This window comes from Galeopterus variegatus, unplaced genomic scaffold (genome assembly GCF_000696425.1).
Source record: "Galeopterus variegatus unplaced genomic scaffold, G_variegatus-3.0.2 Scaffold1545, whole genome shotgun sequence".
In the NCBI taxonomy this organism is placed as follows: Eukaryota; Metazoa; Chordata; class Mammalia; order Dermoptera; family Cynocephalidae; genus Galeopterus; species Galeopterus variegatus.
Window position 1 is genome coordinate 203,765 of NW_007727656.1, and position 19,945 is coordinate 223,709.

Here is a 19,945-nt window from a genome sequence, read left to right on the forward strand (position 1 = left end):
GGATCGGAGGCCTCATGTTGAATTGGCAATACATTGGTTGAGGACAAATGTGCAGCACGTTTTGGCATTGGTGGGTACAGCTGCAGAATGTAGCCTGATATATGGCAATCCAGATAGTTTCCAGGGGCCACGGTTCGTATAGATGGCTATGGAGGACAAACTGTTGAGGTCAAAGCCGTCATTGCAATTGGGTATAGGAAGATTACCTCCTCGTGTATACACTGTATATATATCCCCAGACCCTGCCTCCATCTAGGATGGCTCCTTTGGGCGTGCTGCTACTGATGACCTCCTGCTTCACCTTCTGCCTCAGTTGTGAGAACCCAGTCAGGTTGTCCCTGCAGGATCCCATGTGCGGCTGAATCTTCACACTGGGGCAAGAGAGGTGAAACTTCAATACGAAGACAAGTTCCAAAATAATAATAAAAGGGTCATTTATCCTCACTAAGGGAACATCGCAGAAGATTTTTAACACGTAGATTGTAGGGCAAGGGACCCTGAAGGGGTGGATTCTGGGGAAAATAGGATAATTTAGTCAGGCTTCCTCGGCTTATGTCTGATTGGGGGGTCGTGCAGCACATTTCTTTCTAAACAAGTTGTGTGTGGGTGGAGTTAGTGCATTTGCACCCAGGTATCTTTTTAGTTAATTGCTATTGTGTGTTGAGTTTGTGAAGGAGGCTGGCTGGCAGAGAGCTTGGGTCTAAAAATAGAACGTTTACTCTGCTGGCAGCTGCTCAGTTTCTCTTTGGACTTTGCCAGTAGCAGTTGCGTTTCTGAGTTTCTCTCTGGACTGCTTGGCTCATAGTGTTGTGTGTGCTGAATAAAGACTATTTCTACTTCAGCCAAGGCTCCAAGGACCTTTTTGCCGGTTATGTAGCTCATAGACCTGCATGTGAAGGGCTTGTGAACGGGCTTGAGGAGTCTGTGAGCTCCAGACCCTAGCTCTAGCTCTACTTATATGTAAACTAGATAACAGGAGGAAAATTAAAAAGAAGAGAATAAATCATTGAAGAGAAAGTGTGGGGAAAAGTCAATGGACTGGTGGTCCCAGTGAAGTCAAAGACAGTTGTGGTAGATGGAGTTGAACAAACAAGCTGATAGAAGTAGTTGTGATCATGGGATAGAATATTTGAATTAATGGTTTTAGAAATGGAATAGTTATGAGTGATGACAAGCTGTACAGTGTGACCATGGAAATGGGTGGGTGAAATGGAATAGATTAGGTCATTAGAAAACAAGAAGTCAAGAAGTGAGGATGTAATATTAGATGGGTTATTTAAGTGGGCATTTAAATCAGCCAGAGTCATGGCAAAACTTAGTATAAAAATAATTGTCAGCTGGTTGCCAGTATCTTCAGTGAATAAAGGAGTGAATGACATTAATGAAGAATAGAGAAGTTATTGCCAAATGCAAGAGTCATGAAGAAACAGTATGATGCTGATATTCTTATTTTGGCAATAATTGGTGGGATCGTGTGTATCAGCCCCCCTTGCAAGGCACAGAAAACACTATGTAAATATTGCAAGGCTCCTGTCCTGTAGGATCTCACAGTCTATAGAAAAGTACAACCACTTGAGCAATTAGTGACAGTACAGTGAGATAGATGCTTTAATAACAGAACCTACAAAGTATAGTGGCTACCTCAGCGATGGAATGGTTATCTCTAACTGAAAAAGTTGTTGAAGGTTTCATAGGAAGGACTGTATCACAACTGAATTTTATGTAGTTCCTAAAGTAGAGAAGGGGAAGAAGGACATTCCAGTAGGAATTATGTGTGACTCCTACCCATAACAAACAAAACATAAATTCAGTGATAACATGACATTGTACTGAATACTTTTATAACACACAGTTCTAGAATATTTTTATGTATTGGCCTGTAGTTCTGTTTTTTTCTTAGAGTTCAGCATTGTTCTCTAATGGAATGATTTAAATTTAATATCTGCTCACACATAATGTGCCCTTGTGTTTGGGTTTTTTTTTTTTCTTTTAGTTATACTTGAAGTAATTTATTACTGAAAGGTAAGTGCAAGGGTGCTTTATAAAAAAGTAAAATAAAATAGTTTTCACTTATTTACTTTGTTGATTCAGACATTCATTTAGTAAATTCAATTCCTACCATTGTGAGTAAGGCTCTGTTTTAAACCATAAGGATACAAAAATGAATATGACAGTCTCTGATCTCAGGTAACTCAGTTTATTATGTTCCAAGCCCAATAAGATATAAGTGTAACAATAAAATACTAATCATTGGGAATGCTGTGACTTTTTCAAAAATCATAACTTTTCTCTCAAACCTTCAAACACTTTTTTTTTTCTTTAAGATGACCGGTAAGGGGATCTCAACCCTTGACCTGGTGTTGTCAGCACCACACTCTCCCAGTGAGCGAACCAGCCATCCCTATATGGGATCCGAACCCGGGGCCTTGGTGTTATCAGCACCGCACTCTCCCAAGTGAGCCACAGGCTGGCCCTCTCAAACACATTTTTAAACTGTTGATTATTCCTTCACTGTTGTTGGAAGAAATTTGATTTTATCAAATATGAATACAGTTAAACAAAAAATTTGGTTAAAGTGATAGACTAAGTCTATACTATTAACACTCAAAAGAAAGTGTGGTTGTTCCTGAATTAAGTACTTTTCTAATTATGGCTTCATTCCTCAAAGGTTGTGAAGATGAGAAAAGAAGTGAAGAGAGTCCGAGTTCTGGTTATCCGAAAACTTGTCAGGAGTGTTGGCAGACTGAAGTCAAAAAAGTTAGTCATTTAATGATCCTGTGACTAATAAAATGTCCAAAGTTATTTTTACTCAATATTTATAAAGTTTGAGGGTGGTATCTAGAGGACTAAGTAAATATCTTACTCATACAGCGCTTTGTTTTTTATATGAAGAGATGATCTGGGTGAAATAGAATGTGCTGTGTCAGCATGTCTTTCTGTGGTCTGAACCATGTTCACTTAAGATACACAAGTCTTTATTAGTCAGGGTTCTCTAGAGAGACAGAATCAATAGGATATATTATAATTATATGAGAGGGATTTATTAGGGGAATTAGCTCACATGGCTATGAAGAAAAGTCCCACAATAGGCCGTCTATAAACTGGATGCCAGTAGCGTGGCTAAGTCCAAGTCAAAAGGCTTCAGAACCAGGGAAGCTGATGGTATTCTTGGTGTAAGTTCTGGAACCCAAAAGCTAAAGAGTCTCAAGCTCTCATGTCCACGGACAGGAGAGAAGAGTGTATCCCAGCTCCAGCAGATCGAGAGAGAGCTTTACCTCTTTCCTCTGTCTTTTGTTCTCTCCGGACCCCCAGTGTATTGGATGGGTCCCACCCACACTGAGGGTGGGTCTTTCACACCCAGGCCACTCAGACTCTCATACTATTCCCTGCTGGAAACACCCTCATGGACACACCTGAAAAGATTGCTTTACCAGGTTTCTCAGCATTCCTTCATCTAACCAAGTTGACATCTAGAATTAACCTGCACAAGTCCACCCCTTGTCAACTTGGTGTCCATACTATCTCCTTAAGTCACACTTGATGAATTCTGTTGTATTCAAAACTCTCCTTTAGGTCATTTCAGAATGAAATTCCCTTGGGGTTATTTACGTGTTTTATGTTATAAGAAGTTATTTTAAGATGTTGATATAGTTTAACAAATTTAGTAATACCTTATGTTATAAACATTTCATATCACTTTTTTTATTGAATTGCTAAGTAATTTGAATTTTTCAGTGCCTTGTGGAAGTGTTTATCTGAACATTGTTCTATGTAATTTCTTGGAAAAAGATAATATGAGTGTTTTGTATTTTCAGCATCAATAATATTAGTGAAAAAGTATTTTATTTACAGTTCTTAAGATTTTAGCATGAATATTTAGAAAGCCTTCAAATGTATTTTTTTCTGATTAACTTCCTGTTCTTTCATAAGTGTTTCAGAAGGTAGCCCTTCTGTCTGATATAATTAGGTGTTTCACATTTTTTTTTCTTTAATTTCAGAGAACAAATTTTCATTTAATAAAATTATATCCAAACTTTAATTGTAGCTCACGCAGCTTATATTACATTAAATATAATATACTATTGATTGATTGATTGATTGATAAAAAGTATTATTTACCTTCTCATTAAGGAACTAGAGAAGGCAACCTATCTGTGGTAATAGTCATTAATATAATGCCACAACAATGCTTATTTTTGCCAGTTTCAAACACTTGAGTTTGTTTATGAAATTAGGATGTGTGTTGGAAGGAGCACAATGCAGGATGGTGGGATGTTTGTTATTTAGATATTTATTATACTTTTCTGAAAGAAATAAATATCATTTATTATCATATGAATCTAAAATTAATGCTTTGCCTGGCCATATATTGTAATGTATTTTTGCAGGGGTACTGAAGATGCACTGTTAAAAAATCAAAGACGGGTACAACGATTGCTTGAAGAAATCCATGCCATGAAGGTAAGAACTTGTGTGGATTTATATGTGTGTGTGTGTGTGTGTGTTCCCATGTCTCCTGTCAGCCTGCATTTTTTGTGTGTGTGTGTTATTACTTATTTGAATATTCCTGAGGGTTGCCTAAGGCTTATTTGTATGAGTCTATTTGGTGAGAAAACACATTCACAGAATTGTAATATGTTCAAGCTTACACTTTTCCACATTTTTTACTGAATTTGTTTAAAGTGCTAGACTAATTTGAGTTAAAACTTCCATTCTAAACTCATTTATGTTTAATAATGCCTCATGCCTAAGGTTTTTATTTTTACTGTAACTTTAGGAATGAAGTCTAAATTAAGTTCACGAATTAAAGTGGTCATGGTATTTGAGAATGTGGATAGTGATATTGGTGGCTGACATCATGCTCTGCCTCCTGCCAACTCAATACATTTTTACGTGGTGGTGTCAGCATTTTATTCAATTCGGTAGTAACTTGAAATAAAATTAGCGTTGGACCAACATGATCCATATTTTTGTTTTCTTCAGCCAGACTCTTCACTAACATAATTTTTAGGTCTTCTCACTGCTTTTATTTTGTGGAAACTTTGATTTACCAAATGACATACCATTAAATGTCTGGGAGTCTGTTTTACTGTAGAACTTAAAAACAACATTTGGTACCAGCAATTATCTTAATTGCAGGGTCATTTTGCTTGTGTGTTTGACTATTACGTTTTGGTATAACTTCCAAGTTTTGAGTTAAATAAAAGAGCAAGAGAATTCCCTAACAATATTTTAATTGAGTTAGATTATCTAAGCTTTTCACCCTTTCTTCCTTTTAAAGGGACGGTAAAGTATTTAATAAGACAAAGTTATCCCAGTTAATCTGAATAAAAACAAATGTAGGAAATGACCCTTTGACATGAGGTATATTTGTTTCTTGTGTTTGTCTCCCCCCACCTCCCCCACCACAGGACTGCAAAATTCATGGAATCATTTGATATATCTTTTCTTTCTTAAAGTTATAATCCCCTTTTAATTTGTCATTCAGGGAAAAAAATACACTGTATTTGACTCCTAATTATCATTTTTGTCTCTTTGGTTTGCAGGTAATTTAGGCTTTTTCATATACCTTTCTTTCCCCATGATATTTTTATGAGAAATAATATCTTTAGTTAGAGATTTGGGGTTTTGAGAAGAGTGCTAAGATAAGTTGCGATTTATCTCTTTCTTTCACTTTCTTTTAACTAAGGTCCTTACTAAATTACATTGTCTATCTAAATTTTTCCCTGTAATTTCTTCTGAATAGTCATTCTTATAGCCCTAAATTATTCAGAGGCCTTGAGTTACTATGTGAAGATACTTCAAAAAGTTCATGGAAAATTTTGTATATCTTTTAATTCTGTTTTTCCATGAATTTTTTGAACTACGCTTGTATAGTTGCTGATTCATTTTACCAGGGAAAGAACTTAAAAACAACATTTAGTTAATTACAAAGAAAAGCAGTCCCATTTGATCTACACATAAAGTTTGCTTTGATTATTCTTAAATATCATCAGTAAAGGGAGATTAGACTGAGTGTTAACATTCATAGGTTTACAAGATTACTCTATCAGTACCATAGTTTTTGTTTTTTCTATTTTTCCCTGTGGTTATGTAAGACCACTATAGAATTGTCTCATAGAAAGCAAAAATTCATAGCCTGCATATTCCTTGAATATATGAAATTCAAAGTGTGCATATTCCTTGAATTTGTGGCAGTGATTAGGGTGGTCTGGGTCGACTACTCTGATGTCAACTTCTTCTATAATGCATTTAAAATTGGATTAAATTTAATTATAAAAAACAGATTAATAAGAGTGCTAGAAAGACTATATGCTTGCTTTTCGAAGTATCAAATTTTATTCCTCATTTATGTTTCTTTTACAAAATTTGTCTTTTCTAGAAGAAGCAAATACATTCATCATTTTTCTTAATTGAAAGGCCATTTTTAATTTCCTAGGGAAGTGTAAGGAATGTACGTGCAAGTATCAGAAAAATAGTCACAAAACAGTAAACACACAGTGTCAGTTAAATTTGGAGAAAAACTACTTATTCATTTTTCCAGAGGAATTTTTTCCTTGGATCATATACCACTACATTTTTATACTCTTATTCATGACATACTGTCTATACTTGCTTTCTATGATAATAGGGTATTTTGTTACAAGATGACATCCTCATGAAGAAAACCTGAGATATTTTTAGAAATGGGAGTTTCTTCTGGCTGAGAAAAACAATGGCCTGATCTTTATGTTACTATGAAATCATAGGTTCTAATTTTATAGACTGTAATGTATGAGTTTCAAGTCTTTGCTGCTTTTTCTAATAGTATTCATACTTTTTAAGTTTGATTTTAGTGTAGTACTGGCTTCTGAGACAGTTCCGTTTTCTTTGAAGTTAAAGTAGCTTATCAACATTTACAGAATCCTAAGTTATTTAGCTGGAGAAGGAAGTGGTGAAATTAAAGCATATATTGAAATTACTCAAAATGTGCAAGAAATCCCTTTCTCAACAATAAAGGTAATAGCTAGCTTTTACTGAGTATTTGCTGTGTGCCAGGTACTACTTTGTGTATTTTATAATCACTGTCTCATGAGGTAGATATTGTTATTATTTCTATCTTAAAGAATAAGAAACTGAAGCTTAGAGAAATTAAGCAATTTACCAAAGGCCAAACAATTGTTAACTCGTGGACTACAAAATTGTCTATAAACTAATGATGCTAGCCACTTTACTGATTCAGTAAGCCAAGAACTTCCTGAAATATATGTAGACCCACTCTCCTAGAGATTAGATGATATAACTGAATAAACATGATGTTTGTCCTCTAGGGAGAAAAGGCCCAAAGATGTACATGTTTTCAGATCCTTTTAATTCCTCTCAGCTAAATATACAGTTACCTATATCTGTATTTTTTTAACCTCTTCCTCCCTAAGGCCATAACTTCTCCCTGTGCTGAGTATTCTTTTAAGATGAGAGCTATATATTCTTTTGTGAGACTTTGTTCTGCCTGCTACCCCTTACCTCTCCTCTATTGTAAAACTCTTTTTCTTTTGTTTTATTCTTTTCCTGTGTTTGTATTGTCAACTCTGTTACTAAAACTGTCCTTTGAGCTTACATCAGCTATTAGGGTCACCCTATCTCATGCTTCTTCATGGCCTGTTTCTAAGTGGTTGTAATTAGTGGATCACAAATAGGAAAAACAGTATAGATTATGATCTGTAGAGGTATTATGTAAAATCAAGTAAAGTAATACATCATCAAAAATAATAAAATAACTATATCATATTATTCGAATCTCACCACAACTCTGTAAAGTAGGCAGAGTCTTGTTTCAAAGGATGTATTCTAGGCTGCATACACCCCTAGGATTGGAGGTTTATCATCATATATAGTCATATGTTCTTTGGAATTTTGTGATATTTCTGGGCATATATGCTTTTTTTTAAATTTATTGAGTTTTGTTCTGTAATTTCACATACTGTGAGTTTTTTCCTATGAAAGTTTAAAAAAAAATTCTCCACAGGGTAAAAGATATCTTAATATATTCCATAAGTATACTGTATTAATTAGCTATGTCAAATTATCATTTAGTTCACTTATTCTACTAAAGTAATTGTATTAAAAGTATTGTTAATCTTATACAATAATTATTTTTTGACAGTTTTTTCTGTTATTTGTGAGCCAGTACAAAGAATCATACTATAAAATCAGTCTTATGTATTATAGATCTTACTTAGAATCCAGCTGTGCTAATAGTTTGAAGAATGCGAGTAATCAGAAGGCACAAGTGAAACAAGGAGAGATCTGGGACTGTAAGTGATTCCACAGGGGTCTAACCTTTCCACATTAGACATGTACTTTCTATCCCAGACAGTCTCCAAATGAGGAAGTCTGGTTATTACCTCTTAGCAGTAAGCATTTAGGTTTTGAAACTTCTCCATTCTATACCCCAAGGTTCTGTAGTTTACATGATATTCTCCAGTGTGCCATTAATCATAAATCTATAGATTCTAGGTTTGGTTACTGTAAGCCTTCTTAATAACGGACATCCTACTAAGAGCATTCCTCAGATAAGGACCTTTCTCCAAACAAAAATCATTAGCCTGTTTACCAGGAAGACTAGTTACCAGCCTATTAACAAGTAGATTAAACTGCATCGCCTCTCTTTCCCTGAGTTTCCTCCTGGTGAAGGAAGTGAAAGATCCCAGGATGTAGCTGCTTTAATTCTTCCCTGATTTATACTAGTCTTTCTTTTAGCTTTTTTTTCTTTCCTTTCATAAACTTTAATAATATTGTATTTACACTTTCCCCTTCCACTATTTGGAAAACATTTCAAAACTATAGAAAATTTGTAATACCACAGAAGAAGAATAATAATAATAATAATAATAATAATAATAATACATTGTATCACATCTGTCTTTGTCCCTTTACTGGAGATGCTAAATTCCAGTCACTCAGTATAAATGTTATCTGCTAGATTTTTCTATTAAAAGATACCTTTTTCTATTTACAATTAAGTAATTGTGAAATGATGTTTCAAAACTTTTATGAATATCCTGTAGTCTTTGACCTAGTGATTGATGTTCTTTGGCTGAATCCTTTAAAACTTTTTTATTATTTCAGTTTCTCTGATGAGATTATTTATTTCTCTGATAAGGTTTTCATTCTTTGAGAAGAATTTTCTTTTTTAAAGTATCATTGAAGAAGTGATAATAGCCATTTTTGCCTGTGGAGAAAAAAATATTTTGTTTTCTTCGTTCTTCATATGCAGGCAATTTTGAATTGTACCCTGGACATTTTGTAGATTAAGTTGTAGAGATTCAGGATTTAGTTATTTTTCTGCAATAAATGCTTGTTTCAGCAATTAATTTTTTCCTGGCTGGGCTTTACCTTCAAACTATTTTTTTTTTTTTTTGACGGCAGCTCCTGTCTCAGTTTAGATCTTTTGTTTTTTAGCAAGCTGCTTTGAGTCTGTTCCTTGTATGAGTGGTTCAGGTTAGAGATCCCTTCTCTCTTTTTCTTCTGGGTTTCCCCTGTCCTCTCAGTGGACAAGGTATCTTAGATTCACTTTTCCTGGGGGGTACCTCTGCTGCTGCTCCTGAATAATGCAGATTGCAGTTAGCCTAAGGCTAAACTCTGAAGAGATGGTAACTTACTTGTATAGCTTTTTATCTCCTTTACTCCAAGTAAGCTTATAGTCCCCATCAGAGTCTGTCTGTATCGATTTACTTTCTAGCACCTTCAGATAGGGCTTTTTTTGTAGTGTGTCCAGGTTGTTTTATAGTTGTTTTCAGGTAGTCTGAGGACCCCAAGACATTCTAAAATTTTGATCTTAGGCAAAGAAGAATAAGTTAAAGAGACTGAGAAACTGTACCCAGTAAAGGAGAAAAAGAGCCAAAAGAGTACGGTATCTAGGAAACCAACTCAAGAAACTATTTCGAGAAGGGAGTAATAAACTATGTGGTGGTAGTGGTTTCAAAATAACAACATTATTTTCAAACTATAACATTTATTAGATCATGGTTATTGATGAGTTTAAGTTTTAGTTCCTCTATGATCTAGGCTGCTTTGCAGAACTGTGCTTATATAACTCAAACCTTTTCTCCTCCTCCTACCCAGCCCTGTTTCTTGTCTGTAAAAACATGCTTAACTAAATCTTTAAATCTGAAATTGTTTCCAGAGTCATATTTTCTTCCTTCAAGTCTGAAACCTGGAAACTGCAAACAGTGGTTCAAGTATGGAAAAGGTGTAATGTTTCTCTCTTTCTTGTTTACTTCCTGTACTACTTGAGCACACCCACATCCAGGCCTTGAGCACACCCACATCATGGCTGCAGGATCTGCAACAATCAGTACTATGGCCTCTTAAATCCCTTTCATAATTCTGTAGTTTTTACTTAGATTGTTTTTTCTCTTTACAGAAACCAGGTAATAAATAATTTCTTGAAAGCTATAAGTAACTTTAAAGATACCTAATAAATACTTTCAACTTAAGGATAGTATTTCTACCAAGATGGTGACAAATAATGCACTTCTCTAAAAGAGGTAATGCAGTACAGATTCCAATGCAAATGGCTCCATCTGCATAACTGTTTAATTTTTTTCCTTTTTCCTTTGTCCCATCACATTTTCTCTTACTTCTTTTTTCTTCCTTTGTTTGCTTTTCTCTCATTGTAGTTACTGGTAATATCTTTTCTGGTGGACAGTTAATTAAATGGAGAACTTATATCAAGGGTAATTTGGAAGACTGAATACTATGAAGTTTAGTGGCTATTGTGCTAAGGTGATCAGAAAAATATCCACTGTTCGAGATGATGGGAGGACATGGACAGGCAGTCTTCTTCAGTGTTGGTGGGTATTAAAAGTGATACACCCTTTTAGGACAGACATTTCACAACTATTAAAATTATTGACTGAGCATTTCCACTTTCAAAAATATATTCTACAAAATACTTCTTAGCTCACGTTCTTATTATTTCTCATATGGATTTCCTGCCTCTGGTCTCGCCCCCTTCAAATAATGCCCTGCATTATATAACCAGTGACCTTTCTAAACTGCAGATTTAATTGTGGTTCTCCCTTGTATGGCATACAAGAACCTTTGTGATCTGTACTCTAGCTCCCTCTCTACTGCTCCTGTATCTTCTACTTATCCTGTACTTTTTGATTCAGCTATACTGAACCCCAAACATATCTCTTCCTTTAGCACCTAATTCTTATATGTTACTAGCTCTAGGAAACTTTCTGTGGCACCACCATTCTGACCTCAGAAGAATTATTCACAGCCTACACTATACAGCCCCTTTACCTTGTGTATATTTCCGTTGTCATATTGTATAGCAGTCTGGCTCCATTTCATTCCTACTACTTAGAACTTCTTAAGAAAATAGTTTACTTTACTCAGTTCATTTTCCTTACCACCTAGGGGTGTGTCTGGTACATAGTGAATGTTGCCTGGCTAGCTGGCTGAGTTACTTTTAATGAAAAATTTTTTACTTATGTTGGCATGTTTGCAACTTTTAGATTGTTCTGAATCCCTAGAGATAAGTGAAATACTATTGAACTGTTATTAAAAAGAGTCTGTAAACCAAGAGTTTTTTGTTATTTTCAGTGTAAAGTATCAGAGATAGAAGAATAAAAAGGCCCTTCACTTTACAGAGTTACCTTAGCCAGTGCCCTAAGGCCATATAATTTCTCATTTAATTTTCTAAAAGACAGAACTCTTCTTACTTCAAAAAGCTGATAAAGATAACTTGGTTTAATAGTCTTCTGTACTCAACTTGTGACCTTTGAAGTGATAAACAGGAAGTCATAGTGGTATTTTAAAGGACCAGTTACAGGTATACACTGATCTTCTCACAGTCATACAACAGCATTTAGAAATAGATTATCACATTGAAATCCCAGTTTACTTCCTGGCAGTGATTTCTACAGCTTTAAGTCAGTGTTTCAAATAGTTCATGTTCCTGAAACCCTTAACAGTGTTTCATTTTTAATATGCAGGGATTATGATTCTCATTGTAGGCCATTTTGATATGAAGATATTATATCAAGTCCGTGATGGCCTTAAAATATTCTTGTCTTCCAAATAAGAGATGTGGCAAATAAAAGTGGTATCCATCCTGTTTTTGAACCTGCTTTCTTCTGTTTGAATACAAAAGACAAGTTGTAATCCTTTGTTTGGAAAAGTGAAGAAAATGCTATTACCATTTACTGACTCACAATACATATCTAATTTTTTAATACAGAACTGATTCTGGAATTGCTTCATCTGGATAAGACTACTTCAAAGGCTACTGAGTATATAAACAAGATTTAGGAAGTGAGAAAGCAGTATCACATGAGCTTTTTTTAAAAAAAATTTTTGTTTCTTCTTGTTTTGTTTTAATTTGATTATTTAAGTTTTGTAATTCTGGAAATTTGAACTTACAACCTTGGCAGGATATTTCCTAATAACTATGAAAATACTTAAAGCACTTTCCAACTAATTCAAAAATTTTGGACAACTAATACTACTGTTATAATTCCACTGTGAAATAATGTGGTTCTTGAGAAAAGAGATAAATATTACAACATATTTTGTTGGAAACATACAAGGGTAGACAAAGGGCCCTAGAGAAAAGCAGAAATAAGATCAGAAGTAACTGGTCTTGCAACACAGGATATTCTTTTTTTTTTTTTTTTTTTTTTCAATTGGATAGTACCTCAGTTTTGGATTAAATGGAGAAAATTTATTTTCACACATTTACATTCAACTTGAATATATCTTACATTGTTAAATTTCAGCTGTGATGGACACCATGTGTTTTTGGTTTTTTTAATGTTAGAACTAATTAGTGTTTTGACTTCTTAAAGAATTAATATTTTGTGATAAGAGAAAGTTAATATGAAGAATTTTATTCCATTTCTCTACTTGCTCACTAAATTATGTAAGCTATCGGTCTTTTAAAGAATAAAAGTAATTCCAAGAGGAGTGGTTTTTCCAATTAAGAATGCTTTTTAGCAATTTACAATGAAATTGTATAGTTGACTTTTATTCTTTCCTTTTATCCTCCCCTTTTCCTCTGTAAGAACTTGCAGGTTTTGGTTTTATGTAATATCATTTGTTCTGCTCTTTACAATCTAAGACAGCATCCCAGTTTATTAATGATTATAGTCATGTATCTTCTTATTATTACTCATAAAATTTGCAACCATATAAGAAAAACAAGTACAAATGAAAAAGATTAGGAATTTCCAGAGCAGCCATTATAAATTCCATATTTTATGTATATTCAAGTTAGTTAAATACATTTTAATTTAAAACCTACTGTGTGTATATATATAGATGAGTAGATTTCTGTTCCTGCTCTTAGAGAACATACTGTTCTCTTCAAAACAAGTATAAGTCTCTATGGTATACTATCCCAGTATTAAAATGAAAGAATTTTGGAACCTAGAAAAGTGATCAATTAATTTAATTCTTTATATGATTTAATGAAGACTTCACAGAGTGGGCGACATCAAGTTGGAACCTGAAGAAAAAATATGATTCTGCTTGGGAATGGGCATTCTAGGTAAATAGAGTGCACCAAAAACAAAACATACAGCTCCATAAGTATAGGGTGTATGGGGCTGGCTGGTTTGCTCAGTTGGTTAGAGCATGGTGTTGTAATACCAAGGTCAAGGGTTCATTCAGATCCCCATAAAGGTCAGCTGCCAATAAAAGGAAAAAGTACAGGGTGTGATTTGGATTGGATCCTTAATAGTCTGTATTTCTATTATAGTATGTAGCACTTTTTTTTTTATTGGTTATGAATATTCATGGAGTACAAAGCAAACTGTCACCACTCATGCCTAAGATGTGATGGCCAGATCCATACTGGCAGCATGACCATTACCACAAATTGTGATTATACCCCATGTCCTCCACCCAGTTATCCCCAACCTCCCTCCCCATCCACCTTTCCCCACTCCACTTTGTATCCCTAGGTATATTCTCTCCCTCTGCAAGTCCAACACACCACTATGGTCTTTCTTTCCTTCTTTCTCTCTTAGCTCCTGCTATGAGTCAGTACATACAGTATTTATCCCTCTGTGCTTTCCTTATTTCACTCAACATAAGTTTCTCCAAGTTCATCCATGTTGTTGCAAATGTGAGAATTTCATTCTTTTTTATGGCAAAGTAATATTCCATGGTGTATATACACCACATTTTCCTTATCCAGTCATCCCTCAATGGCCATTTAGGTTGGTTCCATATCTTGGCTATTGTGAACAGAGCTGCAGTGAACATGGGAATGCAGGTATCCCTTTGACATGATGATTTCCATTCCTTTGGGTGTATACCCAGAAGTGGGATTGCTGGATCATATGGAAGATCAATCTGTAGTTGTTTGAGAAACCCCCACACTGTTTTCCATAGTGGTTGTACTAATTTACAGTCCCACCAACAGTGTAGGAGCACTTCTTTCTCTCCACATCCTCGCCAGCATTTGTAATTCTGTCTTTTTGGTTGTAGCCAGTCTAACTAGGGTGAGATGATATCTCGGTGTCATTTTAATTTGCATTTCCCTGATGACTAGTGACGTTGAGCATTTTTTCATGTACCTATTGACCATTTGTATGTCTTCCTTTGAAAAATGTCTGTTCAGCTCCTTTGCCAATTTTTTAATTGGGTTATTTGGTTTTTTACTGTGTAATTGCTTGAGTTCCTTCTATATTATGGATATTAATCCCATATCAGATGCATAGTTAGCAAAAATTTTCTCCCATTCTGTACTTTGTGATTTCACTCTCTTGATTGTTTCCTTTGCTATGCTGGAGCTTTTTAGTTTGATATAGTCCCATCTGTTTGTTTTTTCTTTTGTATGTATGTAGCACATTGAAGTATAATTATTTCTTCAATATCTTCCTTTCTTTGAGAATGGGATGTTGTCTTTCTGTCTTGGTGCTAAGTGCACTAATTGTAGAAAAAGCAGACAATCAGTGTGTATTTTTCCAGTGAATTAATGTCATAGCTGTAATATGGAATGAATGGAGAAGTAAAATGTTGAAAATAATGAATAAAATGGCAGGTGAGATTACATTGTAAAGCCTTTTAGAAAATGTGGACACATTAAAGGATTTTCAGTAATCATATTTTTTCTAGAAAGATAAAGCTGAAGTCAGAGTGAAGGATTGATGAGAAGGAGAAGAGATTGGAGGTGAGATAACTAGAGGAAACAGTGGCTTGTAGATCCACCTTACTGACTTAATTTTTTCATACATTAAGCAGACATTCATTAAGCCTGTGTTTCTGGAAGGTAGTTTTTCCATGAGATTCATACTTTCTGCTGCTATGTACAATTTTAAAATCAGGGTAAATTATGATACATGCTTTGAAAATTTTAAGAAAGCAAGAGACTGCTTCTAGTTAGTAATCAGGGAAGGCTTCATGGAAAAAGTAACAGTTTAACTATAAATATTAATATTACTAAGTTACCAAATTGATGTGATTTCCTGAATATTTCTTAATTGAATTTCAATTAGAAAGCAAGGATACTGTTTTATGCAACAGACTTCATCTCTCAGGCTTATATATTATTAATAGCACTATAGCTATAGCTCAACTTCATATGTAATAGCATTACTCATAAACATCATAGTAATAATTTTACTTATTAATTATTGAGCCTCTCCTCTGTTCCATGATCTTTGCTAGAGCCTATATACATTTCTCGAATCTTCATGGTAGCTCTTCAAGGTTCTTATTTAGCTGCATTTTACTGATGTGGAAATTGGTGTTTTAAGGGTTAATTGCCTTGTCCAAAGTCACACTATTAGAACATGGCAAAGCCAGGATTCAATCCAAATCTGATTCTGTAGCCCATGGTCTCAACTCTCTACTAACCTAAACTCTCTTACTTTAAGTATTAAGTACACAATTTTATCGGGAAAATTAGGTATTATAAAGATACTGATGTGCTTTGGAATTGTAATTTTAATGATCACTGTTAATTCAAAAGTGAAAATAATAATGAAATAATATATAGACACTGCCTCTTTAAAAAATTTGAGATTTGTTTATAATTTGGCATAATTGGAACAGTTGGGCCATCCTAAAGGCATAGTGTTTTAGTCTGTTTTGTGTTGCTATAACAGAAATATCTGAGACTGGGTAATGTATAAGGAAAAGAGGTTTATTTGGCTTACAATTCTGGGACAGCTGCATCTGGCACAGGCCTCAGGCTGCTTCTACTCATGGCAGAAAGTGGTAGGCAGCCGGCAGGTACAAGCAGATCACATGGCGAGAGAGGAAGCAAGAGAGAGAAAGGAGGTGCCAGGGTCTTTTAAACAACAAGCTCTCGCAGGAACTAATAGAGCGAGAACTCACTCATTTATCCCTCCTCCCCCAGGGAGAGCATTAATCCATTCATGAGGGATCCGCCCCCATGACTCAATAACTTTCCAACACTGCCACATTGGGAATCAAAATTGCACATGAGTTTTGGAGGGGACAACACACCCAAACTCCATCATATAGAGTGCCTGGTTATACCATAAAGGATTTTGTGTGTGCACTTAACATTTAGAAATAAAAGCTGGAAGCTAAATAGCAAAATATTCAATTCCTTTGGGACCAAGAATTAGTAGCAGTGATTGGGTTTCAAAAAAGTATCATTCCTTACCAAATGTGGCACTATATTTTAAACAAATTTTAATGTAATGTGGTGTTAGATTGATATAGCCTTCTTAAGCAATTAACACATGGGAATACAATTAAGAAAGAGTATGATTTTATTAATCATATGTGCCCCTGAAAAAGATTGCTGGGAACTTAAAGGTTCTAGAGAAAATACTTTGAAGGAATTAGAATTTACAAGTAACACATAGATTGAGTTCCTAATAACTTTGAAACACTTACTTTCACTTAAGGACTGCTTGTTTTTAACATATCCCTAGAACCCTTTTAATATATCCCTACATCTTAGCCATGATTCCAAAATTATAGGAAAAGACTGCCTCAGTCCCCTAAAATAATTTCCCTTTAGTAAGCATTTTGATGAATTCCCTAGGTTATTCGCTGTGAAGGGGAAAATGTGCTATGGTCTTAGGTAATTGTTTGAGTTTGAGGTTTTGTCTCCTTTTTTTCCCTCCCTTTAACTCTTTGGGGTTGTGTAAGGAATACTAAACTTGCAAATATATGTAGATAAAAACTTTTAGGAACAAAAAAAGCTAACATGATAAATTCATATCAAGCTATAATTTGTTTGCTGTAAAACAATGCTCTTTTGAAATTAATGTTTGGATTCTACTTCAAAAACAATAAACTTTTCTCACCAAGGCCAGTCATTTTGTTAGAGGGAATCTCCAGAATGAAAAAATTTGTCTGGGGCCGGCCCGGTGGCGCACTGCTACAGTGCGCCGCTCACTCCCGCCGAGGGTTTGGATTCCACATACAGACCGGTTCCCACTCACTGGCTGAGCGAGGTGCGGACGCAACACCGAGGGTTGCGATCCGTTGCCGGACACGAAAAAAGACAAAAAAAGGAAAAAAAAGAAAAAAGAAAAAATATGTCTGACTTATTCCTTTGATGCAGAAGTGTTCTATGTAGAATCTTCACATTGATATAATTGCTGGATCTCACTTTCCTTGCCTGCCCCTTTGAATATGACAGAAGCAAGCAATTTTTTATGCCAAAAACAGTTTAGATGTTTTTATTGGGTGTAAAAAATGTGATCATGTTTAATTACTTGGGTTAAATAAGCTATTTTGCCCTATTTTCTCAAAGGTATTTTTACTGTGAGAAATAGGACTATATAGTAAACACAAGGTCTTGGAGCTTCATATGACTAAATTATTTGCTAATGTTTATGCTTAATACGCATTTTTTTTTCCTATTGAATCATAATTGATTATACATATTTTTGGGATTCAGTGTTGACATATGTTGATCAAATCAATATTATTAGTATGTATGTTGTTACAAATTATACTTATTCTTTATGCCCCTTGTCCAATCTCTCCCTATCCCCTCTCACTCCCTCTCCCACCACTGATAACCCTAGATTTCTTCTCTCCCTCTGAACGAGTAATAGTTACTGTGTTGATTTGTTGCCGAGATGATCTGTCCAATGCTGAAAGGTGTGTTCACGTCCCCCAATATTATCATAGAGCAGATGCTTTTTCTGTCACTCTGGAATGGGCTTTGTTGAGAGAGACATCTTTTTTTTTTTCTTTGGTCTCTGCTGGTGACTCTCCTTATGTCAATGCACTCCAGTGGCTGGCGGACCATCTGCATGGTGGTTGTGACATCTAGCCACTTTCATGGCAGCCATGCCCCCCCCCCTGGGTGTGGTGGGCCACCCACATGGAGGTGATGTTTTTGGCATGCTCCTTGGCACTGGTGGTGTGCCTGGTTGTGGGTGGAGGTCCAGTCCCCAGCTTGATGCCCTGGGCGGGGCCTCGAGGTGCTGGTGGTGTGCCTGGGTCAGAACTAATTTTTTGTCCTTTGCTACTTCTAAAATGGGGGAACTTCCTGTGGGAACCAGTACTTGAGCTGTGTTGTTGAGATAAATTGCTGCTTTGCTGTTGTTTCCCTAGGGAAGACTTTTTGTGCATCTCAGGGTTTAATGGTTGACCTTATAGGTACTTCTGGCGCTCTAGAGACTGGGTGCACCTGGGTTGTGTAGAAATTCTGATCTGGACCTGAATCTTTTCATCAAACTAAACCCCATGCAGTTCTACATTCCTGACCAGTCTCAGCTCTGAGTGGTCCTGTGCTGATTGGGGTTGGATCAGCTATCCTTGCTGTGTCCCAGCGTTCTTCTGGTGGGCCCGTCTCCCCTACCACCAATGCTCCAAACACTTCCCATGGGACGGGCTCTGCGCAGGTCCCTTGTGATGACTCACCGCCCTCTGAATGGCTCTCCTTTTTCAGCTGTCCTGGCTCTCACTCCTGCGTGGGTCCACAGGAACCCTATTAGTGGTCTTGCTGTCCTGGGGGCCACCAAGGCCCTCTTCACTCCTACAACCTCCAAGAAACTCCATCCGAAGGACACAGCTGTGGCTTCTGCTGGCTCCTGCCAGCTCCTGTTGCATGTGCTCAGTAGTTTCAACCTTAAAGCAGCAGCGGCCTGAAATGCTCCAAGTAGTTTTTTCTTTCTCTCATCATGGTTTCTCCCTCTTCATGAACTCTGTAGTTCTCTCCTTCTCTTCCCCTGAGCTCTAGTAGCCCCAGCTTGGCTGTTGTTACATTTTTATAATTGTAAATTGGTTGATTTGTGGGAGAGAGTGATGCTGAGGACCATCTGTTCTGCCATCTTGACCAGAACCTTAATATGCATTTTTAAATGAAGTGCAAATTTTTGGATTATTGAATTATACAAGTATTTTTTTTTTTAGCTTTTGCTTACCAAAATAGTGATTATTTTTGTATTGTGGTGAAGATAGTTTATAGTTGAAAAATGCATTCAGTTTAGTTTTTAGAATTTAAAGATTCAACTTTTGACATGAAATTCAGCGTGGAACTAAAGTGACAAAGTACTATTTGTAGACTTCTAGTAATTCTTTTTTACTTAATTTTTAATTGTACATATGTGTGGGGTACGGTGTATTGCTTTAGTACATGCATATGTTGTTTAATGATCCACACAGGGTAGATAGCATGTTCATCACCTAAACATTTATCATTTATTTCTGGTGATTATGTTCAAGATCTTTTCTAGTTATTTAGAAATATACAATACAGTATTCTTAGCTGTAGTCAACCTAGACATTTAGTAATTTTTAAACTGACTGCCAGCAAAAACCTGACACTTGTAAAATTTCCTACTAGTAAACTTACTTATTTACTATATTACTCTTCTGTTTAAGAACCTAAATGAGCTTCCTGTTGTCTGCCAATCTGCACCTAATTCCATGTTAGTATTAAAGCTTTTTCATCACTTTACCTCTCCCATCCTGACCAACTTTCTCTCTCATCCTGGTCTTTGTCCAC

At 35.7% G+C, this 19,945-nt stretch overlaps 1 protein-coding gene across 1 annotated transcript in view; it reads left to right on the top strand.

Moving 5' to 3' along the window:
• Positions 1 to 19,945, top strand: part of SRFBP1 (serum response factor binding protein 1) — a 55,558-nt gene that overhangs the window by 8,380 nt on the left and 27,233 nt on the right. The window contains exons 2-3 of the mRNA XM_008577580.1: positions 2,669 to 2,757; positions 4,389 to 4,461. Of these exons, the coding sequence (XP_008575802.1) occupies positions 2,669 to 2,757; positions 4,389 to 4,461 (162 nt within the window). The remainder of the gene's footprint in view (positions 1 to 2,668; positions 2,758 to 4,388; positions 4,462 to 19,945) is intronic.